The 19,840-nt window shown below is 35.8% G+C and overlaps 1 protein-coding gene across 7 annotated transcripts in view; it reads left to right on the forward strand.

The window, feature by feature from the left end:
- Positions 1 to 19,840, forward strand: part of LOC114487977 (transcription factor SOX-6-like) — a 317,754-nt gene that overhangs the window by 135,518 nt on the left and 162,396 nt on the right. For 3 of the 7 annotated variants that reach the window (XM_028501028.2, XM_028501029.1, XM_028501030.2), the window contains one exon: positions 5,444 to 5,601. The exons of the other annotated variants lie outside the window; for them this stretch is intronic. In XM_028501028.2, the coding sequence (XP_028356829.1) occupies positions 5,519 to 5,601 (83 nt within the window). In that variant the 5' untranslated portion in view covers positions 5,444 to 5,518. Of the gene's footprint in view, positions 1 to 5,443; positions 5,602 to 19,840 lie in introns of those variants that run through there. 7 annotated transcript variants of the gene reach the window in all.

Consider the following 19,840-nt stretch of genomic DNA (forward strand, 5'->3'; position numbering starts at 1 on the left):
GGAGTGTGAAATCTGTGTTATGAAGAGAGTCGCCAGTTAATTGATTCACAAATTATTTAAAGTTTGTTGCACCCAAGGGAGTGCTCAGTTTCATGACAGTCATTTCTTAAAGTGTACAACCTCCTTTTTCACCTTAAGAATGTCTGCAGTTATTAAGCATGATAAAATGCCAACATGTTTCTGGGCCTATGAGTAATCTTAACATTTATGATTTAGAATCTGTAGGTGAATATGTGGAGATTAAATCTATGTTGGAAGGAGAGAATAGTTAGCTAAATTATCAATGACTCTTGTGGCAGTTTTTTCATTGCTTTTGATTCAGTAATTTTAAATAGTTTTCTAAACATCAGTCCATAATATTTTTTTGCATTTGCTATACGTGGAGCATATTTTATGTTGAAAGACAATATAGTTATTATTTTAAAGAAATTTTGAATGGGTAAATAACACAGTATAAATTGTTTTGATGATTGGTGTCTGAAGCATTTGGATTTCTGATGGGTCTAAAATGCCAGCCTTAAATGTTAGAGAAGGTGCTGACTTCTCAATGCAAGAAAATAAATTTCTCTAGGGCACCTTGAGTCATTTTTATCGTATACAGGAAAAAATTAAGAGAGTCATATGTACTTTCTTCTAGTCTGGTTATTTTACCCATAACTTAAATAACAAATAAAAGTGTACATATGTTCAAGGAGAAAGGAGGGAATCAATAATATCATTAATATTTTATAATACATTTATTAAAGTTTTATTAATGTTTGTATACTGGGCTTAGGCTGATTTCAGAGTGGAAGATATGACCATAGTGAGAATCTTTTCTTGACTGCCCATGGTGAGCTGAGATGGAAGGGGGAGAGACGTGATACTTCAGGAAAGATTCTTAAGCAGGAGCAGTAGGTAGCAGAGAGGTCTCTGGCCATGAGTAGTGGCTCTATTATTAGTGGGCTCTATAATCCTTTCTGTTCCATACACATATTTGGGCTTAATGAATAGCTAAAAAGTCTAGTGCTTTTAGAGTGTTTGAACAATATCCTTAGCAGTTTCACTCCAATTTGATAGGCAGTGTAAGAAAGACATTTTTAATTTAATATGAAAAACAAAGTTTTCTTTAGAGAAATTTGCCTCTCAGCTCTGAATTGGTAGCTGTATTTACAGTATGGAGCAGGAAGCTTGTATTTTGGACAAACACTATGTTTGTAAATTTCACTTATCCTGGTGATTCTTCTGTTTTACTTTTCTCATTTTTTTCTGCCCAAGAAAATTACCCAAAGAAAAGACAAATAGAGAAACAGTATTATAAAAAATAAGTTTATCTCCATTAAACTTGCTGCAGGACAAAAAGAAATGGACTTGAAAGGGAAGTAAATTTATACTAATTTTTGCATTGTAGGAAATATACTATTTCAGACTTTGACTGACTGCTTCTGTTTTCTAAAATTAAGGAGCCTATAATCTCAGCACCATTAACAAGTGCTGTCATTCAGATACACAGTGTCTGGCTGATTTAAATAAAATGAAATGAAGATAGTTGTTTCTGGTCCCTTGGCTTCACTCATTGCCATAAACATATGCTCTGCGTCCCGCTTCTTTCCATCTTATTTATGACTTTAATTTGTTGTGTGGGCTGCGCTAGAAATTAAATTTAATATAATTCTCCAAGGGACCCTGTCATATAATAACATGGTAATTTCTGTGTATCCTTTTGAAAAATGAGGAAATTAATTCTTCCTGACATGTTCTAATTATTCCAGTGTGAACAGCAAATCCGTTTTTCCCAGCCCCTGAAGTGTTATAGGCAAGTGGCTGGTGTTCAAAGCTGGGGTGCTAATGCTGACCAGCAGTGCGTTTAATTTGAAACATGAGCAGACACCTTTCAACACACCTTTGTAATATTGGAGTACTTTACAGAAATTAATTCACTACTTATTTGGCAGCTTAGCCTTGGGGTTATGTTTTTTTATTCATCGATATTATAGTCATGTTAACATAATGTTTCCTGTTTCCTTCAGCGCTTGGTGTCTATGTATGGAACTTAAAGTGTGCCATGGATAGTTCAACTGTATGAATGAAAGAGAATCCACACACTTCAGAAATACCAGTTTGTGTTTACACTTTATAGAGAAGTGTAGTAAAGTCTTGAATGTTAACTTAATTATAGCCTGTGGTTAGCAGCTTTAACTGAAATTACATAGAGTAGGAATTATTGGGACAATCTTGCTGTGAAAAGACTACTATACACTCTGCTGGTCTGCTGTAAATTTCAGTTGTGAAAATTCAATTTATAATATGGGGAATGATAGCATGAAAAGTCAGTTTGTGAATAAAATTTGTGGAATAGGAATCTCAAATTCTGAACTCTGCCTGGAAGGAAATAGCTATACCTTGAGAAATAAAGGATTAAAGCTATTTTTTGGTACTGTTGGCCATGAGAGGTGTGTGACTTACTTATTTGGATCATTTGGACTTATTCATAGAGGGTCTATGTAGTATTTTTTAGAGGAATAACAAAAAAGAACTTTCTGATACTTGGTCCTTTATCTGTAATCTTTATTGTAAAACTAGCTATTACATACATTTCTCTAATCAGGGTCAATCATTTGTGTCAGCCCTGATACAGTTCCTTTGTTTCAGTAAGCCGTTGATAAATACCATTATATATTGGACATTTATTGTTATAATTAACAAGGAAAATGAATGCGTGAGATCCTACTTAAAATAGAAGATAGAAATACAATTAAACTTAAATAAAAGAAGTAGAATTGTGTTTGAAGTGGCTGTAATCAAGGCTGTCTGTTTATCTATTTTTGTATCTATTACATTCTCTTTAAATTTTAACTTACATAAGAGAAATGGGAATGGTAGTAAATAATTATTATGATAAATAGCACTAATAATACCCATATTTTTTGCTGACCATTCAGCTGCTAGATAGAATTTTATTCTTTCCATCAATCTACTGGGGCTGCTGTCAGATTTAGATTATGAACAGGAATGAACATACTTAAGACTTCTCTGTCTTAGCTTTTCATTATACTAGACTGATGGAAAAAGTGGGCTTCTTTTTGCTGGAAACTGGGGAGAAAAGACTCGGTTGTTCTAGCTTAGACCGTAGACTATACAGGTTGCTAAAGATGACTCCAATTTCTGCCTTTATCATCCTGTGGTATTCTCCCTGTGTCTCTGTGTCTTCACATGTCTGTCTACTTGTAAGGACACCAATTATATCTGATTAGGAGCCCACTCTACTCCAGTATGAACTCATCTTCATTTAATTAATTTTTATCTGTAACTATGGTCAAATAAAGTTGCATTCTGAGGTACTGGGGGTTAGGACTTCATATCTTTTTTGCGGGGGGGTTACAATTCAACCCAACAGTAGGTATTTATGTATTACTTTATCTTTTAAACCTAATACAGCTCTGAGGTACTTTTTAAGCACGTTTCTCCTACTATAGTAGTATTCATTCACTAATTTTGCAAATGAAACGTTGATAACTTGGAGTCTTTGGTATATCAAACTAACATTTGTCATGCTGTGTCTAGTTGAGGCCTGTCACCTACTTTGCTCACTTAGTCTCCCAATGCAAGCAATGTGCTCCATGTGCTATTATTATGTTAATTCAAGAAATACTTGTTGAGTACCTTCAGTAACCTAGAACCATGATGGGGGCTGTGGGGCACAGCTTCCTAACTAGTGTGCTGTGCAGAGTTTGTGGTTTGGGTTACAAATGTTTCAAGGTATTTATTCCTCTAGGCTTTAGAGTGTCAACAGAGTCTGCGGTGCCTGGAGTATGGGCCAAGGACCTCTAGCCACCATTATCCTTCAGAGCTTCCTCCAGCATGCCATACAGATATTAGTATTTTATCTGTGTGCTATGGAGTATAAAAGATGGGGAGCACTTCTGGGTTTACAGAGAAGCATAAATTGTCCCTGCATCAAGGAGATGATAATCTGGCGGGAAACTAAGGTCAATATATGAATGATTTAGAATGTAAGCCAGTGTGTGATAAATGCCAAACATGAGATCAAAGGAGACTTTAAGGGATAGGTTGAATTTGATGTGGGCTATGAAGTCTTGGTAAGTTTTTTATAAGGGATGACTAAACATTTTAGGTGGGAAGTAAGGCATGACTAGACTTAATGGGCATGCAGAACAGAAATACAAGGTATTTTCACGAGTGTAGAGTAGGGCATTGTTTTTAAGAGAAGAGTTTTTTGTTGTTGTTGTTGTTTTGCGGTACGCGGGCCTCTCACTGTTGTGGCCTCTCCCGTTGCGGAGCACAGGCTCCGGACGCGCAGGCCCAGCGGCCATGGCTCACGGGCCCAGCCGCTCCGTGGCATGTGGGATCCTCCCAGACCGGGGCACGAACCCGTGTCCCCTGCATCGGCAGGCGGACTCTCAACCACTGCGCCACCAGGGAAGCCCGAGAAGAGATTTTATATAGGAAAGTTATGAAACACTTAGAAAGATGGTTTGGGGTCAGGTACTGCAAATGGTTTAAGGACTGGGATTATGTCTCAAATATTTTTGGTCACCTATAATGCCTAGGGAAGTGCTGGCATGTATTAAGTGTGCCGTAAAATAATTTTGATTGGCTGATTGAAGCTTTAAAACTGGGGAATGGTAAAATCAAATAAGGAAGGCAAAAATAGCGTATTTTAATTTAGTTCTAATATGATTAGTGGTTATTTCAATGATCCAGAGGTTGCTTATTAACTGTTGTTTTCATAGTTATTTTAAATATTTTATGGTTCTCTTTCTTACTGTGTGCCTTTGGCTTGTTTAGTTTAGTAATAACAAAAGCTGAATAATCAATAGATCTTGAACTAGTCTGACAACTAAATTATTTGATTGAGGTATGAGGGAAGAGAACAATGACAAATGTTTTAAAAGACTTTTTTTTTTGTTTTTCTGGCAGTGGGGGTTGGGTGGACTCACTGACAACTAAAATGCTAACAAAAATGCTAATTATCTCACCTTTTCAACACCAGATTTCTTCATCATTAAAATGAAGGTGTCGAAAAAGATTTCCTGCTTGGGCCCTTCTAGATCTAAAATTCTATAGAACTAATAGACTGTATTGTTACATAGTTCATATTCTTAAAGGGAAACTTGCATACAGATATTATGCTTTGGCTGTTAGCCTACAGGTTGGTATTTTATGTGTATATCATTATATAAAGATAATTTAAAGATAATTTGGAATTTGCAAAATATATAAAAGCAATCAATTAAAAAAGTGTAAAGTGGGCTTCTAAGTTTAACTTTTCAGTTCTTAAAGCCATAACCCTCTTCAGAAGAAATTAAATTTGATTACATTTAAAATCATGTGATTTTAACAGAAATAAATATTTATACAAATTATTTGTACTCTGCACCATTATTGGTATTCATATGTCTTCATTTTTAATCAATAGTTATTTTTTTTCCTATTGCAATAGAACACTGAAGAAATAATTCTTGTAATTTCATCAGCTGTGCGGATGAATTCTCAATAATAACTTTACGTTTCAACTATGATGAATACTGATTTTTATCTTACATATTGGACAGCGGGACTCTATAATAGTTATATACTTATGGAAGCTGGTTCAAAAATGTAAGTTAGATTGTTATTGTCTAATGTTTAATGTAATATCTAATATAACCTGAACACTAAAAAGCACCCAGGTAAGATGTAAATGTAACTTTAAACATTTGTGACTACTGCTTTTTCTGTGACTAATTTTTATACATTAAACTACAGTACTTTTATTTCAAGTATTTTTAATGTTTAATTTATATAGACTATATAGAAATATAATCTGGCACCTCAGGCAAGTATTTGATGTAGTTTTCTATTAACTCACTCACTCACAAAACATTTCTTGAGTACTTGCTTATGAACCAAGTGTTCTGCTAAATGCTAGGGATACATATCTAAACAGGAAAAACTTCTTTATGTCAAAAAGCTTCATAGGTTAGAGGGGGAGATGAAATAGGTACATAAACAATTATAGTACAATATGATAGGCAATGATAAAGGTTTATATAAAGTGCTATGAGCAAACAGAAGAAATTAATTTTACAAGAAGAGATGTAAAGGAAATTTCTTATCAAAGAAGTGACTTATAGTCAGGTATTGATAGAAAAGTAGGAATTCAAAGAAATTAAGCCCCATAATGGCTAAATCTTTGTCTTGCTCACTATTCTATCTCTTGTGCCTAGAACAATGCCAGACACAAAATGAGCATTTTAATAATTATTTTTGAATGTTGAATCAATCTGGGGGGATAAGATTTAAAAAGGACATTCCCAGAAGCAGGAACAATATGGGCAAAAGCATGAAGGCATGGAAGGTCATGGCATATGTGAAGATTTATGATGTAGTTTACTATGGCTGGAATGAGGGGGTATGAAGAGGATGTGCTAATATCCAGTGACTAAGAGCATGTACTTGGAGTCAAACAGACCAGAATTTGAATCTTGGCTCCATCTTATGTGACTTTTATGAACATGGGTAAAATGCTAAGCCTCAGTTTTCCTACTTTAAAATATAACTAATAGTATTTATTTATAATGTTACCACGCAAATTGCCTGGCAATAGTGCCTGGCAAATGGAAAGCATCAAATAAGTTATTAAACCATTATTACTTTTTCTGGGGAAGTGGTAGGTCCTAAGACTGAAAGGACATATATGGTGAAAATCTTGACTTTGTGTCATATTAAGGGGTTTAGACTATCCTGTAGGTGATTGGGACTTATTAAATTTTAGTTTGCAATTGAACTTTAGCCACAACATATATACAAGGCACTTTGGATGAGGGCATTTAATAGCTTATAAACTTTACTTTATCCGTTTCAAAATATTCTATTACTGTTACGCAATTTCAACATTTTCCATCCTGCTCATATTGCTCAATGATTTGATGCTTACTCCAAATGGGGAATAGACAGCATAAATTTATTAACTTGGTTAAGCAAAATGACTTTTCTTAAGTCTCCTGAGGTTAGGAGGTGGGTGAAATAGCATATAACAAGAAACCAAAAATTTTTTAAAAATATAATAAAATAATTCAATTGGATAGATGTTATGTATTTATAGAACTAATATAGCAATGACTCAAAATATAACTAGAAGTGGCAAGTGGATGATCCATTGGTTGATAGTTGAAAGTTCATTTCATTTTTATGTCATGTTCCAAGCCAGGCTGACCCACCCAATAAAGTCTTTTAATATACCATAAGTTTTAGAGTTCATCCCTACATCAAAACCTTCTTGTGTGATGTCTTACATATCAGATATTCACAATTATATTTACTGTTCAGTGTTATAATTTATAATTCAGTCGATATAATCAGTGTTCACACTTTTAAAAACTGTCTTCAAGGGCAAACAGTAGAAAAATAATGAGTGGATATGTTTTGTTAATGACAAAAAGCTATTTGCTATTGTTAACATTTTCAGGGTGGAAGAAGGCAAAAATATCACCTCTCTCTTATTTCAAATGAAATGAATACTGCTAGTCTGAAAATTTTAATTAGTCTAGCTTTGGCAGATCAACCTATCTCAAAGAGGTTTCTATAGGGAGAGAATGATTATTTTTAAAGGGCCTGACGTGTCATTTTTGAATTCTGAAGCAGAAATCATGTAGTCCTATAAGCCTTATAATATTACATTATAGCTGGCCATATGGCAAGCCCTCACAGAATATCTATTGAATAAATGGTTTTAATATTTGAATTATGGATGTAAAATGAAATGTACTGGGCTCTAGAATTCATGGGAGAAGAGTAGTCTGTTAAGAATGGGTAGAAAATAGCTACTACCGAGGCTTTCTAGATCAGTATTTCTCTAAGTATGATTTGAGCACCATTAACTGAATTAACTAACTGGATAAATAACTAGATTAACAATGCAGTTTCTTGATGCCCTTCCCCAAACTGTTGAATTAGAATCTCTAGAAGCCCAGGTATCTTCATTTAAACAAATTCTAGACAGGATTCTAATCACTGCAAAGATTGAGAACCACTGTCCTAGAAAAATAACTTGGTAAAAAGCTGAGATTTAAAAAAAGATAAGGCAAGTATAAAACTGGATTTCTGATTAAGGCAGTTTGTATCACGAGTACATCTAAAATAACTCTGATATTAAAGACTGAACTTTTAAATTCATTTGTTTTAAATTTAAAACTCTTCAGAGTAACAACATGTAAACAGCTAATTTGTACATTATTGCAGTTTGATTTATAAATTACTTTTGTGTCCTTTGGCTTAAAGAGAGAAAATTCCATAAATCTACTTTTGACTACAGTTAACTTGGCATATGCTTTTGAGTTAAAAACTGGAGTTCTGAACTCTTTTAAAGCACTTTTAAAATGGTACTGATGTCTTTTCATTGTTCCTAAGTCACTGGGTGGAGCCCGAATATTTGTCATAAATGATGTTGTGCTAATTAAATATTATTCATCTCTGTTATTCAATCAACTGAAGATAACTGTATTTGTGACTTGGTAGGAGTGGAGGGATGGAAAATGAAGGAGGTGACATGAAACTCTATGAAATGAGTGCCAGTTGAATACAGAGAAAGTATTCTTAATAAGATTTGGTGGTAATTATTTTGCCAGGGGACTTCTGGGGAAAATCCCTAAACAGCACTATTTCCTTGTTTCTGAATATTATATGGTTTTATTTTCCCTCCTTTTTATGATCCCACACCTTCTTTCTTTCTTTTTTCTTTTTTTTGCGGTACGCGGGCCTCTCACCGTTGTGGCCTCTCCCGTTGCGGAGCACAGGCTCCGGACATGCAGGCTCAGCGGCCATGGCTCACGGGCCTAGCCGCTCCGCGGCACGCGGGATCCTCCCAGACCGGGGCACGAACCCACGTCCCCTGCATCGGCAGGCGGACTCTCAACCACTGCGCCACCAGGGAAGCCCCCTTATTTCTTATAGAGAACTTAATGGTTACTAGAATGTAGGAAATGCTTGATACTAACTGGGGAGGACCATTAATGTTTTTAACAGGAAAAAATATAATGCCTTACATAGCTCAGCAGACTGTAAGAAATTGGGAGTTATCTATGATGTATACTTCACATGAAATCTGAGCCATAGTGAGCCAAGTAAAACACTAGGAATTTAGTAATTTTAAGTCAACAATAATAATTAACGTTAATATGCTTCCTAGTGAAAATGTGCATTCTTTTTTCTTTTATAATCTCTTGTTCCATTTTGCTCTTCTTCATGTTTTCTTCATCTAATTTATAAATTTGAATATTTGCACTTTTTTTTTTTTACCTTTTATATTCTTTTTTTTAACTCTAGTTTAGAATAAAATTCCCAAAGGGCATTGGGATTTTGCCTAGTTATTATGAGATGACTTGCACTTTTATTTAAAAAATTTTCCAGCTGTATAAATTGCTTATTTTAGAAATCTGTCTGCTTTGTTTTATGGCAATTATCAACTTAGATATAGTGTCTACTATGTGCCAGTTACTGTTGGAGAAAATGAAGATGTAACAGTGAATAAAACAAAATCCCTTCTCTTATTAAGTTTATATTCTAGTGGAATTGGTGGGGAATATACTCAAAAGTAAAAATAAGCAAGTAAAATATAGTATGTCAGAAGGTGATAAACGCTATGAAGAGACATCAGACAGGATAAGAAGATAGGGAGTGCTGAGGTGGGGAATTTGCTGTTTTATCATGTAAAATACTCTAAGGCTTCATAGATAAGGTGATCAGAAGGAAGTGAAGGAGAAAATAATGCAGATATATAGGGGAAGAGAATTCTAGGAAGTGAGAACTCGTGTCCTGATTTATAGGAGTAAACTTGATGAATTCGAGGAATAGTAGTAAGGAGGCCAATGTAGCTGTCTGGTGTGACTGATGAGAGGGTGAAGGATTTAAGTCACTGAAAGAGCTTTGGTTTTTACCCTGAGGAAGATGGGAAACCATTGGAGGTTTCTCAGCCAAAAAGTGATATAATCTGACTTTCATTTTAATTTTACTCTGGCTGCTCTGTTGAGTATAGACTATATCAGGGAGACTAGTTAGCAGATCTTTGCAGTAATCCAAGTAAAAGATGATGGGGTCTTGGATGAATGAATGAACAACTAAATAAACAGTGATTGTATGTGATTCTGAACAAATGTAGTTAAAATTGACCTAGTTAGTAAGTTTTCCCTGAGGAAGATTGAGCTATGATTTTTTTTTTTAATTCAGTTTTTTTTGGCTGCATTGGGTCTTCGTTGCTGCGCGCGGGCTTTCTCTAGTTGCGGCGAGTGGGGGCTAGTCTTTGTTATGGTGCGCAGGCTTCTCATTGCAGTGGCTTCTCTTGTTGCAGAGCATGGGCTCTAGGTGCATGGGCTTCGGTAGTTGCAGAATGCGGGCTCAGTAGCTGCAGCATGCGGGCCCTAGAGCACGCGGGCTTCAGTAGTTGTGGTGCATGGGCTCAGTAGTTGCAGCACATGGACTCTAGGGTGTACAGGCTTCAGTAGTTGTGGCACATGGGCTCAGTAGTTATGGCTTGCGGGCTCTAGAGTGCAGGCTCAGTAGTTGTGGTGCACAGGCTTAGTGCTCCATGGCATGTGGGATCTTCCTGGACCAGGGATCAAACCTGTGTCCCCTGCATTGGCAGGTGGATTCTTAACCACTGAGACACCAGGGAAGTCCCTGAGCTAAGATTTTAAAGAATAATAGATAATGATGAAATAAAAGGGATGGACAGCAAAGGAAGCCATAAACCAAACAAAAGACAACCTACAGAATGGGAGAACATATTTGCAAACAATGCAACTGACAAAGGATTAATCTCCAAAATATACAAACAGCTCATACAGCTGGATATCAAAAAAACAAATAAACCCAATCAAAAAATGGGCAGAAGATCTAAAAAGACATTTCTCCAAAGAAGACATACAGATAGCCAAAAGGCACATGAAAAGATGCTCAGCATTGCTGATTATTAGAGAAATGCAAATCAAAACTGCAATGAGGTATCACCTCACACCAGTCAGAATGGCCAACATCAAAAAGGCTACAAATAATAAAGGTTGGAGAGGATGTGGAGAAAAAGGAACCCTCCAACACTGTTGGTGGAAATGTAAATTGGTACAACCACTATGGAGAGCATAATGGAGGTTCCTTAAAAAACTAAAAATAGAGCTACCATATGATCTTGCAATCCCACTCCTGGGCATATATCTGGAAAAAATATAATTCAAAAAGATGCATGCACCCCAGTGTTCATTGCAGCACTATTTACAATAGCCAAGACATGGAAGCAACCTAAGTGTCCAGTTGACAGATGAATGGATAAAGAAGATTTGGCATACACACACACACACACACACACACACACACACTTACTCACAATGGAATATTACTCAGCCATAAAAAAGAATGAAATAATGCCATTTACAGCAACATGGATGGACCTAGAGATGATCATACTAAGTGAATTAAGCCAGACAGAGAAAGACAAATATCATATGATACCATTTATATGTGGAATCTAAAAAAATGATACAAATGAACTTATTTACAAAACAGAAATAGACTCACAGACATAGAAAACAAATTTATGGTTACCAAAGGGGAAGGGAGGACAATGGAAGAGAATGTTAAAAAAGAACATATATGTTTATATATGTGTGTAACTGAATCACTTTGCTGTATACCTGAAGCTAACACAACATTGTAAATCAACTATATTTCAATAAAAATTAAAAAAAAAATAAAAGGGTTGGGTTTGGGGGGATGAAGTAAAATATTTTAGTCAAAGAAAAGAGCATATGCAAAGGTCAGGTGGTTGGAGGGTGCATGTTGTATTCCAGGAACTGGAAGATTGCCTGTGAGGCCAGAGCTTCGAGAGCTAACATTTATATGCAAATTATTTTATTTCTCAAAATAGTCTTAAGTAGTTTTTGTTGTTTCCATTTTACAGTTGAGGAAATTGGAGCTTAGAAGTGAAGTGACTTGCCCAGGATCAGATTACTGAGAAACAGCAGAGCTTATTTGTTTATTACAGTCTCTCCCCATCCCCATTACCACTCCCACCAGAATAGAGGTTCAGTGACGGCAGAAACTTTATTTTGTTTGAAGCTGTATGCTCAACAACTAGAACAGTTCCTGGCCCTTGGTAGATGCTCAGTAAATACTTGCTGAATGAATGAATGAGAGAATGAATTAGAATCAAAGTGCATCTAACGCCAAAGTCCATGTTCTTAACCACATCCTGTATACTCAGATGCAAATTAGAGCTCAGATTGTTTCTTAGAAAAGGTTTTGATAAGGGACCCAGCCTTTAGCCAGTGCAGTTCGAGGGGGTGGGAAGGGGGATGAAGAAAAAACATAACGGAAGGGGAAATAGAGCTCAGAAAGAACAGACTAAGTGGTTAAAAAATTTTTGCTATAAACTAGAATAGGTCAAAAGAGAGGAGAAAAAGAAGGCTCTGACTCTAAAACTGGCTGGTTTAACTTCCACAGCAGCTTTCACTACAACCTGGGCCGGGAAATTTTCTTGCATTGCATATTGCCTTGACTTAGCAAGTCTGTTTCCTGGGAAACATAAAACAGTCAGTATGCCCCACATCTTCTTTTCTAGCTTTGTCCTGAGCTTTTGTTCTATTTAACTCTATATAACTGCTTTCAAGGATCTTGTTTCTAGTTGTTTGCTTTCATTCATTCATTTACTCAATATTTATTGAGAGTGATGAGATGCTATTTTATATAGGGTTGTCAGAGAAGGCTTCTCTGATGTGGAGACATTTGATCAGAAACTTAAATAAGGTGAGGCAAGCCATGCAAATTATTGGGGGAAGAACTTTCAGGCAGAGGAAAAACATGTGCAGAAAGGCCTTTAAGTGGGAGGTACCTGACTGTTCAAAGAAAAGTTGCTACCAATAGTGTGACTAGATCCAAGTGAGAGAGTAAAAGGGAAGTTGGAGATAATGTTAGGGAGATTGTTGGTGGCCTCTAGACCATGGTGAAGATTCTGGCTTTTATCTAAGTGAAATGGGAAGCCATTGGAGGGTTTAAAAGAGAAGCAAGATGATTTCCATTTTTAAAAGAATCCCTCTGCTATGAGAAGAATAGGCTAGAAAAGCAGGTATGGAAGCAGAGATACTAGTTAGGAGGCTAGTACAAAGGTGTTCAGATGAGAGATGGTAGTGGCTTGGATTAGAGTGGTAGCAGCAGAAAATGATACATGCTATGAATGAGTAACTTAGAAAAAAGAGCCTTCCCAGGGAAGATGTAGCCTTTCTTGGTAGCATGGCTTGGGGAGTTGGTGGAACCTTTCGTCTTAGGTGCCTTTTCCTTAGATAGTTAAACCCTATGCCAGGTACATGTAGTATTAGTTGTCATTTGAGAGGCTGATTGTTTCAATGTACCTGGGTTTGTTTTAATGGCTGATACCAGCTGCAAGAAAAGTGACAAAATACTTGATGTTTTTCATATGTGCCTATTTCAATAATGGCAATATCATGAAATGGCCTGGTGTGGAGGATGAGGCAAGTCTAGGGACTGCTGCCAAGTCCTGCATGGCAGCAACATGGAAGTAGTTTAGTCAGTTTCAGTAAAAGTTTGAAATCTACTGTATTAGAGGCACGTGCAGAAGCTGTGTTAATTGCTAGCTTATTTTCCATATGGTTCTGTTTTAATGAAGCATATTTGATGCAGATGGTTGGAAAGTAAGTTGGATAATGTCTAAACTGGTCTAACTAATTCCCACAGTGCTTCCACTCCAATAACTTAACGGTGCCTTTGTAAAGTTTCTTCACTTACAGCTTTTTTTTTTTTTAGTTGAAATGTGACCTAAGATAACTAAAAACTATTCTTCTTTCTTTAAACTTGACTCCTGAAAAGAACAGGAACAGTCATTTCCCCCATCATTCCAGGTCAAAACCACACTCCAACTTGGTTTCTTTAGTATTACGGGGTTCTCGTCATCATTATTATGGCTTTCTAATATATTTACTTGAGGAAGTGGGCATAATGAAGGATCATATATAGGAATTGAAGTGATTTTACCAAACGCTGAAGTTAGCTTGGTTAACAGGACAATACTTTGACCTCTTCAGGGATGTGAAATAGAACAGCCTAGAATATTAATAACTATCTCTTGTTTATACATTCTCTATATCTTATGTAATTAAATTAGACTCGCTAGATAGATATTAATGTTAAGTTAGAAATGAAATTAAGGATAAATTGCTCAGCAGTACTGCAAAAATCTTTCCATCTCCTTTTTTTCCTTCTGTGAGACTAGAATACCAACATACAGTCATTGTGTTTTTCTTAAATCTCTATCGAGAGTTCAGATATGTTATCTTACTTAAAAATAATATGCTGATTTCCTCTAAGTATTTTATTTTGGTGTACTTGTTGCTAAATATGTACATTTGTCTTCATATTTGCTCAAGGATATAGATAACGTCCTTGTTAGACTTGAGGTTGAGTTCTGCAGAGCAAAAAGGGAGACATGGTTCATGGGTTTGTGTCCCTTTTGCTGTTTTTTTTTTTTTCTCACATTGTCACTAAAATATTCTCTTTGTTATCTGAATAGGACATCTGCTGACTAGCCTGACCCTCTTCACCTGATTGTGTGAAAAGTCTTGGTTAAATCTGCTAGGCCTTGGAGGCCCAGGAATCTGCTAAGTGCTTTTGTGCTTGAAAGACACACTGTCCTTGGTCTGTTTTGTCATTTTCATTTATGGACACCTTTGATAAATAACCGTGATATAGGTATGGGATAAGCCGAACATGCAGTCCTCTGAGCAGTCATTGACCCAAAGGACTAATTACCTCTAATAAGCACTGGACTTTTTCTCATATTCTGGAGAGGTTCAAAAATACAATACAAAAATTAATTTTTCACCCAACTTAGTTATATTAATACAGGGAGTCCTAACACTGGAGAGAGATAATTTAAAAAAAAAACAAACCTAGCTTGTGAGAAATCTTCTAGAATCACAATCTTGCTTTTATCTACCTCCTTTCCCCATCTGTCTTTCACTAGAGGAGGTTAACACTAGACTAGACAGTTCTGCCAAGATGTACTTGCATATATCTGGGGAGTTGCATTGAACATACCCCTTTGCCACAGAAACAATTCATCTTTAGATGTCAACTTCAGTGTTGAAATTTTATGAGAATGGAAAGGAATACACATTTTCATTTATTTTAGACTTCCCTTTGGAAAATGTAGTTTGCTGCTGCTGTTTCAAGTTGGAAGGGTTTAAAAAGTTTTTCTCAAATACTCATGGAAAGCAAATGCAATCCTGAATTAGACTAAAAGAAAAAAAAGCCTTCCTTTAAAAATTTTAATAATTGTAGCATATCAGTCTTAGTCATTTTTTTGACCTTTTCCTCAATTTATATTCAACATGGGGTAAAAGAATTAATTTCTTCTTTTTTCCTCCCTCCCTCCCTTTCTTCCTTCCAAAATTCTTTTGTCTTGCTTTTGTTGTTGTTGTTGTTGTTGTTTGAGCATGGTTTAACTTTTCACTAGAGCAAGAGCCTAAAAACATCAGAGTAAGAAGAGAACAATGACCTTTGTGACAACTGTCAGTTATTCAAGATAGAATATGTTATTTCCCAAATCATGTTTAAAAACAGAATTGGAGAATTACTCTTGAGTTTGATTCACCTTGAGAAATCTCAGAAAAAATTTAGACATCCATTCTGTTACTTTTTTTCTCTAATGTAAAAATGCTTCTCAAACCAAAAGAGAATATCTCTTTGGGATACTCTCTGCCTTTGAACTATGTGAAAACCACTTACAAGGTTTGGGGGAGCCCGATGTTGAATTAGGCAGCTAGAGATCAGCTATTACTATGGTACTGATAGTAAGTATGGGAGAGGGTCTGGAAATGAGGTTTAAAATATCAGATTGCTCCAAATAGCAGTTTAATAACCAGAAAAATTCAGCTATTGTTTTTTTCATCATTATTGTGTAGATGTTAGGTACTTGGGAAGGTTTTTTTAATTTTCTTTTCAGAGAAACAGTACTCTTATTCTACAGATTAAGCAAGATATTTAGTTAGGCTTTGAGTTAGTTAGGCTTTAGGCTTCAATTAGGCTTTACAATTTTTTATTTTTAAAATTTCTCACTATGGTTTTCAAGTCTAATTCTTGAACCTTGTCTCTTTTGGTCTTGACTTTGTTTTCAGAGAAATAGCAGAGCTAAGCTTTTCATTTAATTGTAATAAAATACTGCCTTAAAGAAGAACGAAATATGATTTTTTTTACTGGTTTATATAAAAAAGCATATAACTGTAATAATATTTTAACTATAGTTTGTATAGACGATACTCATTTAAACTCTATGCAAATCTTTGTTACTTCAGGGCAAATAAGCTGCAAAACCATAATGTGTGGTGTGGTGAGCACACACCATAAATTTGATAATCATGCTTTTGAATTCATCCTATTTTATATAGGAGATTGCCACAGCATTATGAATAGTAATGTGCAAATGACGTGAAAAAAATGTTGCCACACTCTTGAATGTTTAGTGATTTTAATGCTACTGTATTATTTCACTCTGTGCCAAGTTGCATTGAATGAAAAGTGAAGATATTAAAGTAGCAGAAATTTTACATTGGCTTTAATGTGTGAAGTTTCTGTAATTCCCCATGAATCTGGAATGTTAATATAAATACTCCTTTTGTGGGGTAGCAGGAAACATGCTGTCCAGACTACACATGTTACCCAGCTAGGCCTGCCTCTACTGTTTAGAGAAATAGAAGTGGGAGGCTGTCTTAAGTGAAAGTGAAAAAAGGCATTTGTTTAGCTGCATGGCAACACAAATATTTCACTTAGTGAGGACTGACAATGCATCTCATTATGTGAGCGGGTGCCAGCTTGTAAAAAATTTCTGTTTAACTTTCCATATTAGTTGAAGGTGCCTGGGCTTAACTCTTTGAAGCCTGGCATCCAGGTCTCCTTCCCTAACCTGCAATACACACTTTTTTCTACCAGTGTTTGTTTTTTTATCCTAAAGTAATAGATGAGAGAGAGCCAAGGATATGTGGCCCACTGAATGCTATTAGGAATATGTGAGGAAGCCTGCCAGATTCAAGTCAGCTTCAGGCAAGACATTTGTCACTTCTTCCCATTTCTCTTATTCCTGATGCACTTTTCTTAACACTAATTGTTATATTCTGCCTTGATGGTGGAAACATTCGATGGTATTTGTTTTAAGTTTACAGTTCCCTTGTGGTGCTACCATTGCCTGAGTAGCAGTTCCAGGTTCTCAAGATCATAATTCTTGATCTTAAATTCTCCAGTCTTCTCTTACGGTGCATTTGGATCCTAGGCTATGTTTGCTTCTTATTGTGTTAGAAAGCAGAGGAAAATAAATTAATGATAACTACCACATCACTTGTTTAGAATTATTTTGTGGATTTTGATTTGAAGGAGGTAGAGAAATACTTTCTACTTCAGGAGTATTTGAAATCAAATCTCTTTTGTTCTCACTGGCATGATCCCTATCTTTTGGGCATCAGTTTTAATAGCTTTACTAGGATACGATGGTGTAAGGGGAGGGCAAAATACATTTTTAGATATCTGTGACTGTAACATACAAATGAAAGATTCTCAGCATTTACAAGCATAGAAGGATGTGCAAGGACCAACTGGATGAATATTCCAGGAAATGCACATTTTTTTTTCATAATTTCATCATACGTTTTTAAGCTGTGGCATCAGGAATTTCAGTTTGTTTAGAGAACATTTCAAAATGTTTTACCCAGTGAGTGAGTGCTTATTGCAGAATAAACTAAGAGAAATAATTTATAATGGGCAAAGCACTTAAAAATTATATAAACCAAGAGAGTTATATAGAGGTCACTTTGAATTAAAAAATTGAAAACACATTCAAATTTTTGGCAATTTCTTTGTACTAGTATCTGCGTAAGTTTAGGGGATTGTGCTTTGTGGGTATACTTATGTCTATCTTATAAAAGTGGTTGGGGCATTTAAATTTTTAAAAATAAGAAATATATTCAGATATGAGAATTACAAGTGTTTTCTAAAATGGAATCATTTTTTTTCCTCCAAATTAAGTTGCTGAAAATTTGTAGTAAAATATTTTCCTCCTCCTTCTTCCTTCTACTGTATTCTGGTTCTTATCCTATTCCATCTCTCTCTATTTTTAGTGTAGACTTTAGTCCTCTTGGAGAAGAGAATCCTTTTAAATCCCCCAAACTGTGGCATCATCTGTTAGGCAGAAGCCTGAACTGGCTGGTGATTGTAAATGCCTGCCAAGGATCTTTCTGACCTCTTTCCTACTTACTACCTCCATAGTAGTTGTGGATATTTGCTGAATTAGTCACATTCTAGCCCTGTGTCTGTGTCTTTCAAATAGGGAACGCAATATGCCACTGGTGATGGGATGGGCCAGGAGTGTGGATGTGCTAGGAAGCAATGCATACATCCTGGATGGAACCCAAAGTAAATATTTTGCCATTAGCTTTCTCATCAGTTAGTCATTGTTAGCCTCAAAGAGCCAATATGTAGATTTTTTAAAAGCACATTTGGATTTTTCAGTTCTGTGTCTTATTACGTAGCTCCTTCTCATCAAAAGCAGCTCACTTCCTCTCTTCAAGCAGAACAATGCTTCAGCTTTCCCAGCAAGTCTTGTTTTATTTAGAGTAGGTGATTTGGTCCAGTATCAAGAACACAATATGGGTCATCGTGGTTCTGACGCTTCATTCTATGGTTCAGAGTGAGAGGCAGAAGGCATTGTTTCTATAACATCTTTGTGTCCGTGTCTCCCACCCTGCCCATCCAATTACTAGCTCAGGTTTAGAGTATTTGGTTAGTGGCTCTCTGGGACCCTACTGTTCTGTCACAAATTCCATAGCCCCCAAAGAAAAAAAATACCTCTGGTTCCTTGTCACTTACAGTGCTTGGCAGATAGATAATAAGCATACAATAAATATTTATTGAATGAGTAATGGAGTAGATCAATGAGAATGTAGACATTTTGACAAGAGAAGAAGGGTATAAAGTTCTTGAAAGATGCAGTTGGGAATGATTTGGTGTTGTGGACACTTGAAGCTCAAATTCTGGGTTTAACTGGAAACATGTAGAAATGAGGAGTCCATAATTTGAAAAATTTTGGACATATTTTTACTTTTCTAGCTGGACAAATCAGCCATCAGTTGTTTCCAAGAATTGTCAGGTAGCATTCAGGTTTCCAAATTTGATATTTTGGAAGGCAATGAGATCCTCTAAAATGTCATACTTGGAAAACTGCCTAGGATGCTGAATGAATAATTTTTATAGTACCAGAGAGATTAGAAGATATCTTGGAAAATTCTCTACCTACCTGTAGTTTTATACTTCTTTTGCTAAGGAATAATGCTAGAAGCATGAGGCAGACCAGTGGGAAAAGTTGGCATGTCAGTCTACAGGAAGCTTGGTAAGAGTCTCTTTTTCTGGACATACATTTTCTTTCTATTAAAGTCTGCTTATGAATTCTAGTCTGCATTTGGTTCTAAATGTGAAGGTGGATTTTTCAAGCTGACCACATTACACATGACAGAGTGTCTCTAGTTCTGCTTTAACTAACTATTGTGCTAACAATTTAATGGAGGAAGCTTTGTGATCATCTTCACTGCAGGAAGAGGTAGGCTAGTGGAGTGAGTATGTAGTCTTTAAATAGCTACATATTGGGGAAAATCCCTTGGGAAGTCACATGTGCTAAACTTTATGCTTTATATTTAAAATCAAGAGACTATCCCAAAATCCCATTTGTATTCCTCCAGCTTTTACTCTTTTAACTCAGGAATTTATATTGTCAGGAGACATTGTTTTTTCCTAGGTTCTCTTTACTATTATTTTGCCC

The sequence above is a fragment of the Physeter macrocephalus genome, chromosome 16 (genome assembly GCF_002837175.3).
Source record: "Physeter macrocephalus isolate SW-GA chromosome 16, ASM283717v5, whole genome shotgun sequence".
Taxonomy (NCBI): domain Eukaryota; kingdom Metazoa; phylum Chordata; class Mammalia; order Artiodactyla; family Physeteridae; genus Physeter; species Physeter macrocephalus.